Source organism: Hippocampus bargibanti, linkage group LG14, assembly GCF_051943395.1.
Source record: "Hippocampus bargibanti isolate YZ-2025 linkage group LG14, ASM5194339v1, whole genome shotgun sequence".
Lineage (NCBI taxonomy): Eukaryota > Metazoa > Chordata > Actinopteri > Syngnathiformes > Syngnathidae > Hippocampus > Hippocampus bargibanti.
Genome location: NC_142747.1, coordinates 19996528 through 20009586, shown reverse-complemented (window position 1 = coordinate 20009586; position 13059 = coordinate 19996528). Strand labels below are relative to the sequence as shown.

General features: G+C 39.6%; 1 protein-coding gene across 1 annotated transcript in view; it reads left to right on the top strand.

Moving 5' to 3' along the window:
* Positions 1–13059, top strand: part of ryr1b (ryanodine receptor 1b (skeletal)) — a 92176-nt gene that overhangs the window by 8065 nt on the left and 71052 nt on the right. Inside the window, exons 2-15 of the mRNA XM_089012913.1 lie at positions 480–565; positions 2012–2085; positions 6432–6554; positions 7727–7828; positions 8107–8127; positions 9404–9478; positions 9553–9631; positions 10316–10428; positions 10517–10616; positions 10772–10868; positions 11546–11620; positions 11747–11903; positions 12283–12447; positions 12537–12658. Of these exons, the coding sequence (XP_088869039.1) occupies positions 2038–2085; positions 6432–6554; positions 7727–7828; positions 8107–8127; positions 9404–9478; positions 9553–9631; positions 10316–10428; positions 10517–10616; positions 10772–10868; positions 11546–11620; positions 11747–11903; positions 12283–12447; positions 12537–12658 (1277 nt within the window). The 5' untranslated portion in view covers positions 480–565; positions 2012–2037. The remainder of the gene's footprint in view (positions 1–479; positions 566–2011; positions 2086–6431; positions 6555–7726; positions 7829–8106; positions 8128–9403; positions 9479–9552; positions 9632–10315; positions 10429–10516; positions 10617–10771; positions 10869–11545; positions 11621–11746; positions 11904–12282; positions 12448–12536; positions 12659–13059) is intronic.

Genomic DNA, 13059 nt, shown 5'->3' with positions numbered 1-13059 from the left:
CCAAAAACTAATAAAGTTATGATAATTTAAACTGTAATAAAGAACTCTGTCTCAGATTTTCATTGTTTTAACTGTATAATTACAGGCATTTCAAAATTGAAAATTTCCATTATTCCCTTATTTTCATAGAACAATAATCTATTCATCATTTGAAAGCTATTTAAATGCGCGTTAATATGGTACGAGAAAATGTGTGATGAATTATTATTAAAAAGTTTTGTCACATCCCTCCATGAAGGCCGTCGGTTCCTCTTGTTCCTGCTGTAGGCTAAATCTTAACACAATATCGCCATCTTCCGCCTACACAAAGTAGTTGCACCACAAGCAGACGCCAAATCATGACTTAGGGTTAAATTGCTAAACGAAGCAATGGGCGGTAGATGAGCTAGGGACTACAATTCCCATAATGCACCTCGGGCTATCGTCACATCCACCAGCCGGCTCCGTGTCAATTCTTCTCTCCGTTCTATCCGAAGCAGGCGGGATTTGCGTCCAGTGAGTCGCTTGCCCAATTTGCATCTTCTCTGCCGCAGAGGATGACGGATACCAAATGGATACGGAACAGGTAAGAACCTCAATGTCGCTATGTGTGAGTGCGCGTGTGTGTGAGTGCGTGTGCGTTCACGTGATGAGGACCGTGCAAATGAAACTAATTGTTCATTTGTGTATTGTAATGTTTCTCAAGCTTTATTGAGCCAAGGTCTGTCATTTTTTTTTAGCTGAAAAATCACAAAAAGCAAATATTGAGTATTTACGGTTTGCTGTTTCCGTCTTTGTGTGTTTTACTGTGGAACCCAAATGTAAAATGTTGCAATAAAACTCATCAAATATTGTTTTTTTGATCATAGCTTTAAGATGCCAAAAGGTGGTTAGTTAGAAAGTTGTGGTGGCCAAGTATGTTTCAGTGATATGACTGTATGACAAAGGGGCTAAAATTAGCCTGGGTTGTTCCTTGCGTATTACTTTTTTAGTATTATTTAAAAATATTAATTTTTAATTTTTTTTTGTAAAAATTTTTGAATTATTTTATTTTTTAACTTTTTATTTTTTAAGTTTTTAAATTTTAAACATTTTAAAATTATTACGTTGTAAGTTTCTAATTATTTAATTTATAAAATGTTTTAATTTTTAAATTTGTGAGATTTTTATTTTTATTTACAATTCAATACAATACATATTGCTTTATATAGTGTTTTTTTTAATGTTTTTAAAACATATTTATTATTTTGTAATCGCTTAAGCTTGCAAATTTAAAAAAATAAATGTCTAAATTTTTACATTTTTAATTGTTTAAATTTGAAAATGTTTAAATTTTAAATGATAAGTATTTTAATTTAAAGAATTTTAATGTAAAAAATTTTAAATATTTAAATAAAAAAAATAAATGTTAAATTTTTAAATGTTTACATTTTTAAATGAGTTATTTGTTACATTTTTACATTTTTGCCTTAGTGTTTTTTATTTATTTTTATTTATTTATTTTTATTTTATTTTAATTTTAATTTTAATTTTAATGTTAATTGACAATACGATACAATACAATATTTTTTTTTTTTTTTGATGACGTTATCTGCACTGCACAAATTCTCTGACTTGGACAAAAGTTCAATAATGTTCTCACAAATTTTAATCGTGCCATTTCCCCCAAAATGTCAAGTTGGAAAATATTCAATCCTTTCAGATACATTTCTGAACGTGATTGTGACCAACTACAACAGCTGACCCCCACTTTTAGACTCAGACATGACAAAGCAGGGAGGTGGGGGGGGGAGGACTATCTGTCAGTATGAAGTAGTGGCACCCCTTTTACAAACATGGTGGCATGACCAGTTGGGTGCCATGTAAGGGCGGGGGCAACCCCTCCATCACTCACACTCTCTCTCTCACAAGGCAGCGCACACCAACGCGCTCTCTCCCGCACCCGCGACAAACACACGGAGAGAAAAAGAGGAAATAAAAACTACAAGCTGAAGAAGAGAACAAACTAAAGGATCTTGTCTTGTCTCTGGAGGTGTTTCCTGTAACGCTTGGCGAAGGATGGCGGAAGGCGGCGAGGGAGAAGAAGAAATCCAGTTTTTGCGAACGGTGAGTCCATTTTACCTTTTAATGCTTAAAGGACAACCGACGTCACTTTTTTGTTTCCTGACTGACATCAGAAAAACGTTTTATAGCATCGAAAATACCCAAAACACTCCGTATGATATTTTTAGTCAAATGCAAAACACCAATAAAAATGACTTAAATGACAAAATGGCGACCTCCTGTGGCCACCTCCGTTTCCACAGGTTGATAAATTCCTTACATGGAGCTTGGACGCCCTCTTCTGGCAGCTTTTGGGTGCAACACGAGTTCCCGAGACCAAACATTACAGCAAAATACACTGACGTGATGGAAGGACCGCTACAATGTGTCCTTTTTTAGAACTGGTTTATGGAAGGAATTATGGTGGAAAACTGAGGTATCACTGTATATTGTATAGTGGAGAGAGGACAGACAAATGTTGTCTTTGAGTGTCGTTAGCTAGCTAGCTAGCCCAAAGTGAGGATGAATGTAAAATCCAACAGTGTCATTTTGGCATATTCCGATTGCCGTTTTGAGAATTTGACATGGCTTCAATAACCGCTGATATTCGCTATCACTGATAGGGCGTCTCTTATTTTATAGTGAAATGCAAGACACACGGTGTAAACATGGATGCCTTTTTAGTTTGTTGATTTATGTGTATTGCCCCCCCCCCCAAAAAAATGGTGGCAGCAGATACTAGTTTGCCCTCAGGGCAACATGAGAAGCCCTGGAGTCAGTTCTAAAATTAGCTCGCTAGTAATGGCATCCTGGGACTCACTAAATATAATTAAAACAGAATATGAACGTTACTATATATATTTTTTTTATTTGAACTTATTCACTGCCAGACCATGTGTAAAAAATGTGTCCAATACCAGTGCCAGGGTTTTTGTCATTTTCACTCAAATTCTAGGACCCACAGACTATTGAGTTTTAGGACTACATAAACATTCCATGCAGCGTAAGAAACCTTATCCTCTTCTCTTCTTTCATCAGAAAAAAAAATGTTAATTTCTAAATGATATGGGTCTGGAGTTATCTGAGATTGAAATGGGGGTAGCTTTACAAAATACAAGACATATTGATTTATATAGCGCTTTAACAGCATTTGAAGCTGGAAAAAGCGCTAACATAGTTAATTCCCTAAATAAATAAATGCATACATACACAAATCCATAAATACATACGTAAATAAATACATAAATACATACATACATACATACATACATACATTCGTACGTGCGTGCATGTATGCATGCATACATACATACATGTTTATTTTTTTATTTTATTTACATACATTTACATATTTATTATACATAAAATAAGATATTTTTTGTGTAGTTTTAAGGCTTAGAAAATTAGAAAGTAGAAAATTATGTTTTATGGGGACCTGGGAACGAATTATTCTCATTTTAATGGTTTCCTATGGTAAATTAATTTTTGGGATACACACTTTTCGCCTGACACACTCTGTCTGGGAACCAATTAAGTTCGTAAGCCAGGGTATCACTGTACTGTTGTTTGTAACTCGAATGGTCGTAACTCGAATGGTCGTAAGTAGGGGAATGTTTGTATTTGGCTCATCATATCAACTCTCAGTCAACCGCGGTGGTCGCAGCGTGTTCAATAGCAGTTTTCTTTCTTCAACCGGAACCGGTGATTACATTAAAGAGGAGGGCAGCTTTTTATGAATTTTTAATAAGCGCTGCACTTCAATGACCCCATGGGGGGGGGGGTTGAAGGTTGAAGGTTGAAGGGTCACAAACGTTTGCGCTAGTATCACGAAAGCCACAAAATGAAGAAGTCATTGGAAGTAAATAGTAACAACAACCTGGTCGTTTTTCTTCTGGTGAATGTAAAAGCTGTGTCACTGATTGCCCCCCCCCCCCAAAAAAAAACAGTTTCAAGTTGAGTTTGAGTCTATAATTGAAGCCTCTTTTTATAGTGTGTCGCTATTAAGTGTGCACCCTCGAGAAGGAAGCTGGAGCAGCCAGCGGCCTACTTGCCAGCATCTTTGGGGACGTATGTGTGTGTGTTTTGTATGACTAGTCTTGTGAGGACTACGAACATTTTATACCATACGTCGTGAGGACATTTTTGACAAGTGAGGACCTTTTGGTCGGTCCTCACAAGTTTTTCATTCTAAAGGCTTCTAGTGGGTCTATATATGCATCTGTTAAAGTTCCAGAGAGGTCCTCACTAATTCACCCAAAATGATTTTTTTGGTGTGTATTTTTATTTCACTTGGATACACACACTTTTTACTCACTGTGTGTGTTTATGTGTGTGTGTGTCCGTGGTTAACGAGAGAAAAAAGTTCATACCACAAAAAGCAAAATGACATTTTAACCAAATTCACTACAGCGGTGAGGACTTTGAATGTAGCCATTCAGAAACCTCACTCCTGCTGTTATTTCAGTAAGTCTACTTTTTATTTTTTTGTTTTTAAAGAAGTTGAAGTGGGAAATAGGGTGACATTTAGTGTTCAAATGTAACACTAGTTCTTCTCTAAACTTATCAGCAACGGTGGTCCTCACTCTTTATCTGGAGTTATCCGGACCTCACAAAACCATTGAAACAGGACCGTGTGTGTGTGTATTTGTATTTTATATATGTATTTATATTGTATATATATGTATTTGTATTGTATATATGTATTTGAAGCCAGTCGGCCAAATATCTGCTGGTCAGCAGAACGAGGCAATGTGATCTGGACAGGTGCAGCCACCGAAAATAGTCAGAGTGGAGAGAGAGAGACAGAGAGCGAAAGAGAGCTGGCTAGCTAGCTATGTAGCTGGCTATCTATTAGATATATGGTTATCTAGCTTGTTAGCTAACTGTCTATCTGGCTATTTATTAGCTATCTGTTAGATAGCTAGCTTTCTATCTATTTGAGTTACTTCTGGGTTGAGTGAATGCTGACACGTGTGGCTGCCACTGCTCACCCACAGAAAAACTTATCCTGCGACTGTAAAGTGATCTTGAGAGTTTTGAAAGGGGCTTATAAATGACATGTATTATTATTATTATTATTATTATTTCTATCTATCTAGCTGGCTATCTATCTATTAGCTGGTTAGCTGGCTATCTATTAGCTATCTATTGGCTAGCTAGCTAGTTGGCTATCTGTTGGCTTTCTAATAGCTAGCTGGCTCGCTTTCTATCTATTTGAGTTACTTCCGGGTTGATGAACGCTGACACGTGTGGCTGCCGCTGCTCACCCACAGAAAAACTTATCCTGTGACTGTAAAGTGACCTTGAGAGTTTTGAAAGGTGCTTAGAAATGAAATGTATTATTATTATTATTATTATTCCATTTTCACGCTGTTCATGATAAACAAGCGAACTGGAGAATCCTGAATGGAATTTTTCGGCACATCCGAAAAATCCTTAAACTGAAAGTGACAAATGCGACAAATCCGAGTTTGAAGTGGACGCGAGGAACGTGAGTCAGGTTAAGTGGCGCGATCTTCTTGCTTGTATCATCGCCGAGTGGAGGCGACAGCTGAGAATGTCGAGTGTCAGGTGTGTCTGTGTGTGTGTGTGTGTGTGTGTGTGTGGGGGGGGGGGGGGGGGGGTCACAGTGAGGGAGTGTTTATCGCTTGTCATTCTCACCAATCAAATGACTGTCTGTTAGAGCCGACGCTTAGCTTCCTTCATTTACCCGAAAATATCTAATAATAATAATAATAATAATAATAATAATACATTTCATTTATAAGCGCCTTTCAAAACTCTCAGGGTCACTTTATAGTCACAGGATAGGTTTTTCTGTGGGTGAGCAGTGGCAGCCACTCGCGCCAGCATTCACTTAACCCAGGAGTAACTCAAATACATAGAAAGCTAGCTAGCTAATAGATAGCTAACAGATGGACAGCTAGCTATATAACTAATAGATAGCCAGCCAGTTAGCATATATATATATATATATATATATATATATATATATATATATATATATATATATATATATATATATATATATATATATATATATATATATATATAGGTTTATATATATATATATATAGGTTTATATAGCGCTTTAACAACAGCTGAAGCTGGAACAAAGCCCTAACATGGAAAAAAGGGAAATGGCGCCCCCTTGTGGAAAAGAAAAAAAAACATTGCCAGAGGCCATAGCCAAGCGCTTTATCAGCACCCAAGCATGAAAAATCACAACCCGGAAAAAAAATGCATCAAAGTGAAAGTTCTGTTTGAAATGCAACCTCTCACAAAAAGCTTTTTTTTCCCCTCAGAATTTGTCTATTACACTATTCATATTTCTTGATTTAAAAAAAAAAAAGTAAACCTTGATTTCTCAGTGTGTAAAGTAAAACCGTTTGGATCCTTCTCATGTGCAGGATGATCAGGTGGTTCTACAGTCCACTGCCTCCATTTTGAAGGAGCAGCAGATTAAACTTTGTTTGTCCTGCGAGGGATTTGGAAACCGCCTCTGCTTTCTGGAGACGACGTCCAATGCCCAGGTAACTCCATTTCAATTATTACTTCATTATTTATGATCAATGGCCTTTTATCTGGATAAAAGTTATGATATAAATGGACTACAATACAATACAATACAATACAATACAGTGATACCTCGGCTTACGAATTTAATTGGTTCCCAGAAAGTGTGTGTAAGGTGGAAAGTTCATCTGCCAAACATTTATTTTCCATAAGAAACCATTAAAAATAAGAATAATCCGTTTCCCGATCCACATAAAACATTTTTCTACCAAATAAGCCTTAAAACTACACAAAATAGACCTTATTTTACGTATGATAAATGTGCTATTGTATTAGAATTAAATAAATAAACGGTACTAAATAATAAAGTCGTTTTATTTCCTTTTGTGATGGCCGTTGATGTAGTTGCCTCTTGATGATATTCGAGTGAAATTGCCGTGCTTTCTCGGCGATAATACCCTCACTCACACTGTCCCCTGCTAGTTGATTTTCATTAATACAAATCAACAGAAGTTTTTCAACCTTTTCTATTGCCTGAGATCGTTGCTTGTACAACACAGAAACACCCTTAGCCACACGTAGCAATGTTCGACTTAGCATACTGGTACTGGGATGCTAAGTCACACAAACGCACACCTCGTTCGTGTTTTTCGTTGATCTCCTTCTTCTGCTCAACCGGAATCTTCTTTTGTGTCCTCTTCGATTTAACACTAGCCTGTGGTGGGGTCTTTTTCGGTGCCATAATAGCAAAGGTACTCCAATCGATAACAAACCACATCTGCACTCAAAGCGGATGTGGAAAATTCTCGCAAATTTAATGTTCATCAAGCGAAAGGTTTGTAAGCCGAACTGTACATGTTGATTTATATCACGCTTTAACAACAGCTGGAGCTGTTACAAAGCCCTTAAAATTTGACAACTATCATATGCAGGAAATAAAGCAGTCACAAAGATAGTAAAAAAGCACCAGGGAGTGAAACCAAGACAAATAATAGGATCTTGAAAATAACTTTAAAATGTATAGGGAGCCAGTGAAGAGATTCCAGAGTAGGTGTTATATGCTCCCTCTTACGAGCACCAGTTAAAAGCGGCGAGCAGCAGTATTCTGGACCAGCTGGAGACGCTTCATGGAGGATTGATTTTTTTTTTTAATCCCTAAATTGTCTTTTTTTTATTTGTTATTTTTCAGAATGTGCCTCCGGACTTGGCGATATGCAACTTTATTCTGGAGCAGTCGTTGTCGGTGCGTGCCCTGCAGGAGATGCTGGCCAACACGGTGGAGATGACAGAGGTAGGAGTTGGAAACGGGTTCAAAGGTCACTCGGGTTCTCGTAAAAATAGTCGTGAATTGCGTATTTCCGCAATTTGAAAGTTTCTTTTGGTGTGCGTTAGAATGTATATCTGTGTATTCTGTTTTGGTCACGATTTGAAGGAATTTAATATCTCCACCCTTTTACATTCACTTTGTTTTGGGAATTGGGGAAATAGAGGTGCGGTACAGAATTGTGCTGTTTTTAATTCTAATTTGACAGTGTTTTTTATTGATATGTGAACATGCTTCCCCTTCAGGCAGTCGATTTGGACAAATGGGTACGTCTGTGAACATCTATCTACTGTATCTAGCTATCTAGCTATCTAGCTAAGTAGGTACCTAGCTATCTAGCTAGTCAGCTAGCCACTCGCAATCTAGCTCTCTAGCCGTTTCCATCGTCGTTTTCCATCTGTGATGTCATCATGTCAGCAATTCTTTGTGCTCAGTCATCGTCAAGCGACAACCACATCTGGCTAACGTATGTTCGTCTTCATACAAATGCGAAAGAGAATCGTCATTCCGAAATAACTGGTGGCAATATGGAGCCTCGTCCAATGTAAACCCTGCATTTGTACCATTAGCTCCATGTCGGGTATGTCAGATGAAGATTAGCGAGACCTTAGCTGGAGGTTGAGAATAGCATGGCACGCGGCCAAGTGGACTGTCCCGCCAAGCTCTGTCGTAGGGGCAACAAGACACCCTCAGAGTCACACCCCCATTACACACACTCAGAAAGACAAACATCGCCACCTGTCCTGAACAAGTTAGCGCTAACGCCTAGCGGAGCTAACAGTGTGACGATAGTACTTGACATACCTGCCCTCACTGTGTTATCCTTGTGGATTAGGAAGACTTAACCTTGCATCCTTGCATAAAAGTCTATTGTTGTCACCCTGTCAGTCGGACTGAATATTTATTTTTAAACTGCTTTGTCATCATTTCTGCGGCTATTTTTAGCACGGAAATCAACAAAAGTTGTTTTTTTTGTAGAATGAAAGAACAAAATAACATGTACCGTATTTTCCGGTGTATAAGGCGCACCGGATAGCCTAGATTTTCTTCAAAAGATGATCCTGCGCCTTATACGCAGGTGAGCCTTATATGTGATGTACCGTATTTTCCGGTGTATAAGGCGCACCAGAGTATAAGGCGCACCCCCAAATGAATGGTGTATTTTCAAACTTTTTTTGCGCCTTATACTCTGGTGCGCCGTATACACTAGAAAATACGGTAAATACTCATCTTCGTGAAAATACACCAGTCAATGGGAATGCGCCTTTTAATCCGGTGCGCCTTATATATCAGAAAATACGATAAATACTCATCCTCGCGTTACCCAATCGACATCTTAGTCTTGACTGGGTCAATTTGACACGCATTTGTGGAACGTGAAAGGAATTTGAAGTACATGAGGAACGTAGGAACACCAACACAGTACTGAGAAGTACTACTTCCTGTGGCACCGTGGTTTGGAATCACTTCTGTAACGGACTCGTGGAACTTGCGTGTTGACACCAATTTCCCATTTTAATCCATATTTAATTGGTTCCCCAGTCCTCACAAGGTGGCGGCCATCGCACCTTGTTGTACGGCCATGCCATTCTTCTCAGGCACAACCACTCAGGAATGGTACGTTATGCTTTTTTCTCATTAAAAAAAAAGTAATTTCCTGTCAAAATTCTAAATCTGGACTTTCTTTGCAGTACCTGAGCTGTTTGACCACATCTCGCTCACTCACAGACAAGCTGGCCTTTGATGTGGGCCTACAAGAAGATTCCATTGGTAAGTTGGAATTTGTATCTTGATTTTTGCAGAGAACTGCTTCAATTAATGAAAAAAAAACGTTTTCCAAATATATAAATATATAAAATAATTCATTCATCTATAATATATGAATGTATAAAAGTTTTCCAAATACAGATAACATCCGACATACGACCGAGTTCTGTTCCGACCAAACGGTCATAAGTCAAAATGGTCGTAAGTTGAAATACATTCAAAATGTTCAATAGAGACTCAGAGGCACAAAACCGGGTTAGATGGAGGACACTGATTGGCTGTGGCGACCCCTGAAGGGAAAAGCCGCAAAGGAAAAGAAGAAGAAGAAGAAGAAGAAGACGCTCACACGGTCGATTGCTGTGCGAGCGTGACATGCTGGCTGGCTGGCCAAAATTGTTTTACGCGTTGCGATGCCAGGCGTAGAATAAAAAAAAAATTAAAATAGGGTCTGCAGGTCATGGTCGTAAGTATGGGTGGTTGTAAGTCGAGCCGTTTGTGAGTCGAATGTTACCTGTATGAGGCACACCATGTTATAAGGCGCTACAGTCGAGGCTGTGGGTACTTCTTCTACAGAGGGAAAATGGAGTCTGTGGGCTGCTGATATTCATTCTTTGTAAATATGACAGTTTATGAGGGTACTTTTTTGAAATTGAAGGTACCCTGTACATTGTGTTCTTCTCCGCACAGGCGAGGCGTGTTGGTGGACCATTCATCCCGCCTCCAAGCAGAGGTCTGAAGGTGAGAAGGTCCGTGTGGGGGATGACCTCATTCTTGTCAGCGTATCGTCTGAAAGATACTTGGTGAGACTTATCAGAATCAAAACATCGTGTATATGGTTTATCGTGAGGTATTTTTTGCTGAAGACCAACCCCTCTTCCCGTTCATCAGCACTTGTCCTACGCAAGTGGAGATCTGATGGTGGACGCCTCCTTTATGCAAACTCTGTGGAATATGAACCCCATAAGTTCTGGATGCGAACTGGCTGAAGGTGCAAACCACGCGCACATATATGTCTAAAAATAACTTTCCAAGCACGACAAAGTCAACAAATACTTCAATAATGATTGAACTGAACACAAGTTAAAAAAAAAAAAAACACAGAGTATCCAAACTTAATAGTGGCCTGCGATCTTCTGTTTTCAGGGTTCCTGACAGGTGGTCACGTTCTCAGACTGTTCCACGGTCACATGGACGAGTGTCTGACCATCGCCACGCCGGAGGAAGGGGAGGAGAAGCGCAGGTGAGAAATACAAAAACGTATATCGTTCTTTTCTATCTATCAAGCTACCTAGCTGTGTAGCTATTTCGCTAGCTCTCCAGCTCTCTAGCTAGGTGGATAGATGGATAGCTAGGTGGATAGATAGATAGATAGCTGGATATCTAGCTAGCTGGATAGATAGATAGCTGGATGTTGGGTAGCTAGGTAGCTGGATAGCTAAGTGGATAGATTGATAGCTAGGTGGATAGATGGATAGCTCGGTGGATAGATAGATAGATAGCTGGATATCTAGCTCGCTGGATAGATAGATAGCTGGATGTTGGGTAGCTAGCTAGCTGGATAGCTAGGTGGATAGATGGATAGCTAACTGGATAGCTGGATAGCGAGCTAGCTGGATAGCGAGCTAGCTGGATAGCTAGCTAGTTGGATAGCTGGATAACTAGCTAGCTGAATAGCTGGATAGCTAGCTAGGTAGCTAGCCAGAAAGCTAGGTAGCTTGCTCTCTAGCTCACTCTATCTCGCTATCTCTTTCTATAATTTTTTTTAAAAAAATATTTCTTAATTTGATCTTATTCTTCTCAGGCTTTATGTTTTAATATATAAATATGTATTTTCAGCCCATTCAATGTCCATCAACTTATTTCCATTCATTTTATGACTTTTGTGTGTGTGTGTGTTTGTGTGTGTGTGCATTCCAGAATGGCTCAATATGAAGGTGGCGCTGTTTGCAGCCAGGCTCGTTCGTTATGGAGGTTGGAGCCTTTGCGAATTAGGTGATTATACGAACACAACACAATATAATATAATTTAAGGGGGAAAAAAAGTCAAATGTTTAAACGAGGGAATTTTCTTTCATACATGGGTTTTGTTCTTAAAAAAAAAAACATCCTTGTCTCCAGTTGGAGCGGTAGCCACTTGAAGTGGGGGCAGGCCTTCCGCATCCGCCACATCACCACAGGCCGCTATCTGGGTCTGGATGAGGAAAAGGGCCTGGTGGTTGTGGACTCGGATAGAGCCAACACCAAACTGTCTGCCTTCTGCTTCCGCCTTTCAAAGGTCAAAAGGACTTTTTTTTTCTCTTTTGTGTTGTGACAAATACTAGTCCATAATTTGTAAAATCACGTCAAATGACTTCTACTGAGCGCATTTTACAAAAATTCCACCGCATATAGCGATGTTTTACCTTTTAAGACTCGCGCTGACAACTCATAAAGTCTTGTTTTCGAGTTGATGACGATCCCCTAAGTGACGTCACGGAGGGAACGCCCCTGACCGACATAGCGACACACAATGCATTTTGGGTACTGTTTTCATCTGAAAACACTGCGTTGATGGCAAAATTAGAAGAAAAGGCCAGCAGAGAAGGCGTTGCAGGCCCTGACGCTCCAGCACAATTGAAGATATCCTATTTTTCAATTTGATCTCCACCGAGCAGGAGAAGGTGGACGTCGCTCACAAGCGTGACGTGGAGGGGATGGGCATTCCGGAGATCAAGTATGGAGAGTCCATGTGCTTCGTGCAGCACGTGTCCACCGGCCTGTGGCTCACTTACGCGGCTCTGGATGCCAAGGCGGCTCGTTTGGGAATGATGAAGAGGAAGGTTTGCTTGTTGATTTATTTAATATGGCGCGCCATTCGGAGCGTGACACAATGTGACTGCTAATCAATGAGGTCATCATTGCTTCCAAGGTCATCCTACACCAAGAAGGACACATGGACGACGCCCTGACTGTGTCTCGCTCCCAGACGGAGGAGTCTCAAGCAGCTCGGATGATTTATAGCACCGTGGGTCTCTTCAGGCAGTTTATCAAGTAGGTTTTTAGTAAATATTAGGAACTACAGTGAAACCTCGGTTTACGAACCCCTTGGCTTACGAACTTTTCGGTTTACGAACATTAAATTCATGAAAATTTTACCTTGACGTACAAACTATTTTTCAGCATACATACGGAGCTGCCACAATGAGTGATATGTTATTCGCGAACGAGCCGCTTCTCCTAACAAGAAAATGGCAGCCGGCTTGTTTTGGTCCTCTATTCCTCGCCCCCAGTCGTCGATTAAAGCCACGTGATTGGTCAGGAACGCAGCAGTGAGGGGAGGTGGTTTAAACATTAAAATGACAGGCAGACAAAAGTGAGAGAATTTCAACTTTGATAGTTCAAAGGGAGAGTGGAGACTGCAAGATTAAAATTCCCATCAATCAGGCTCCACA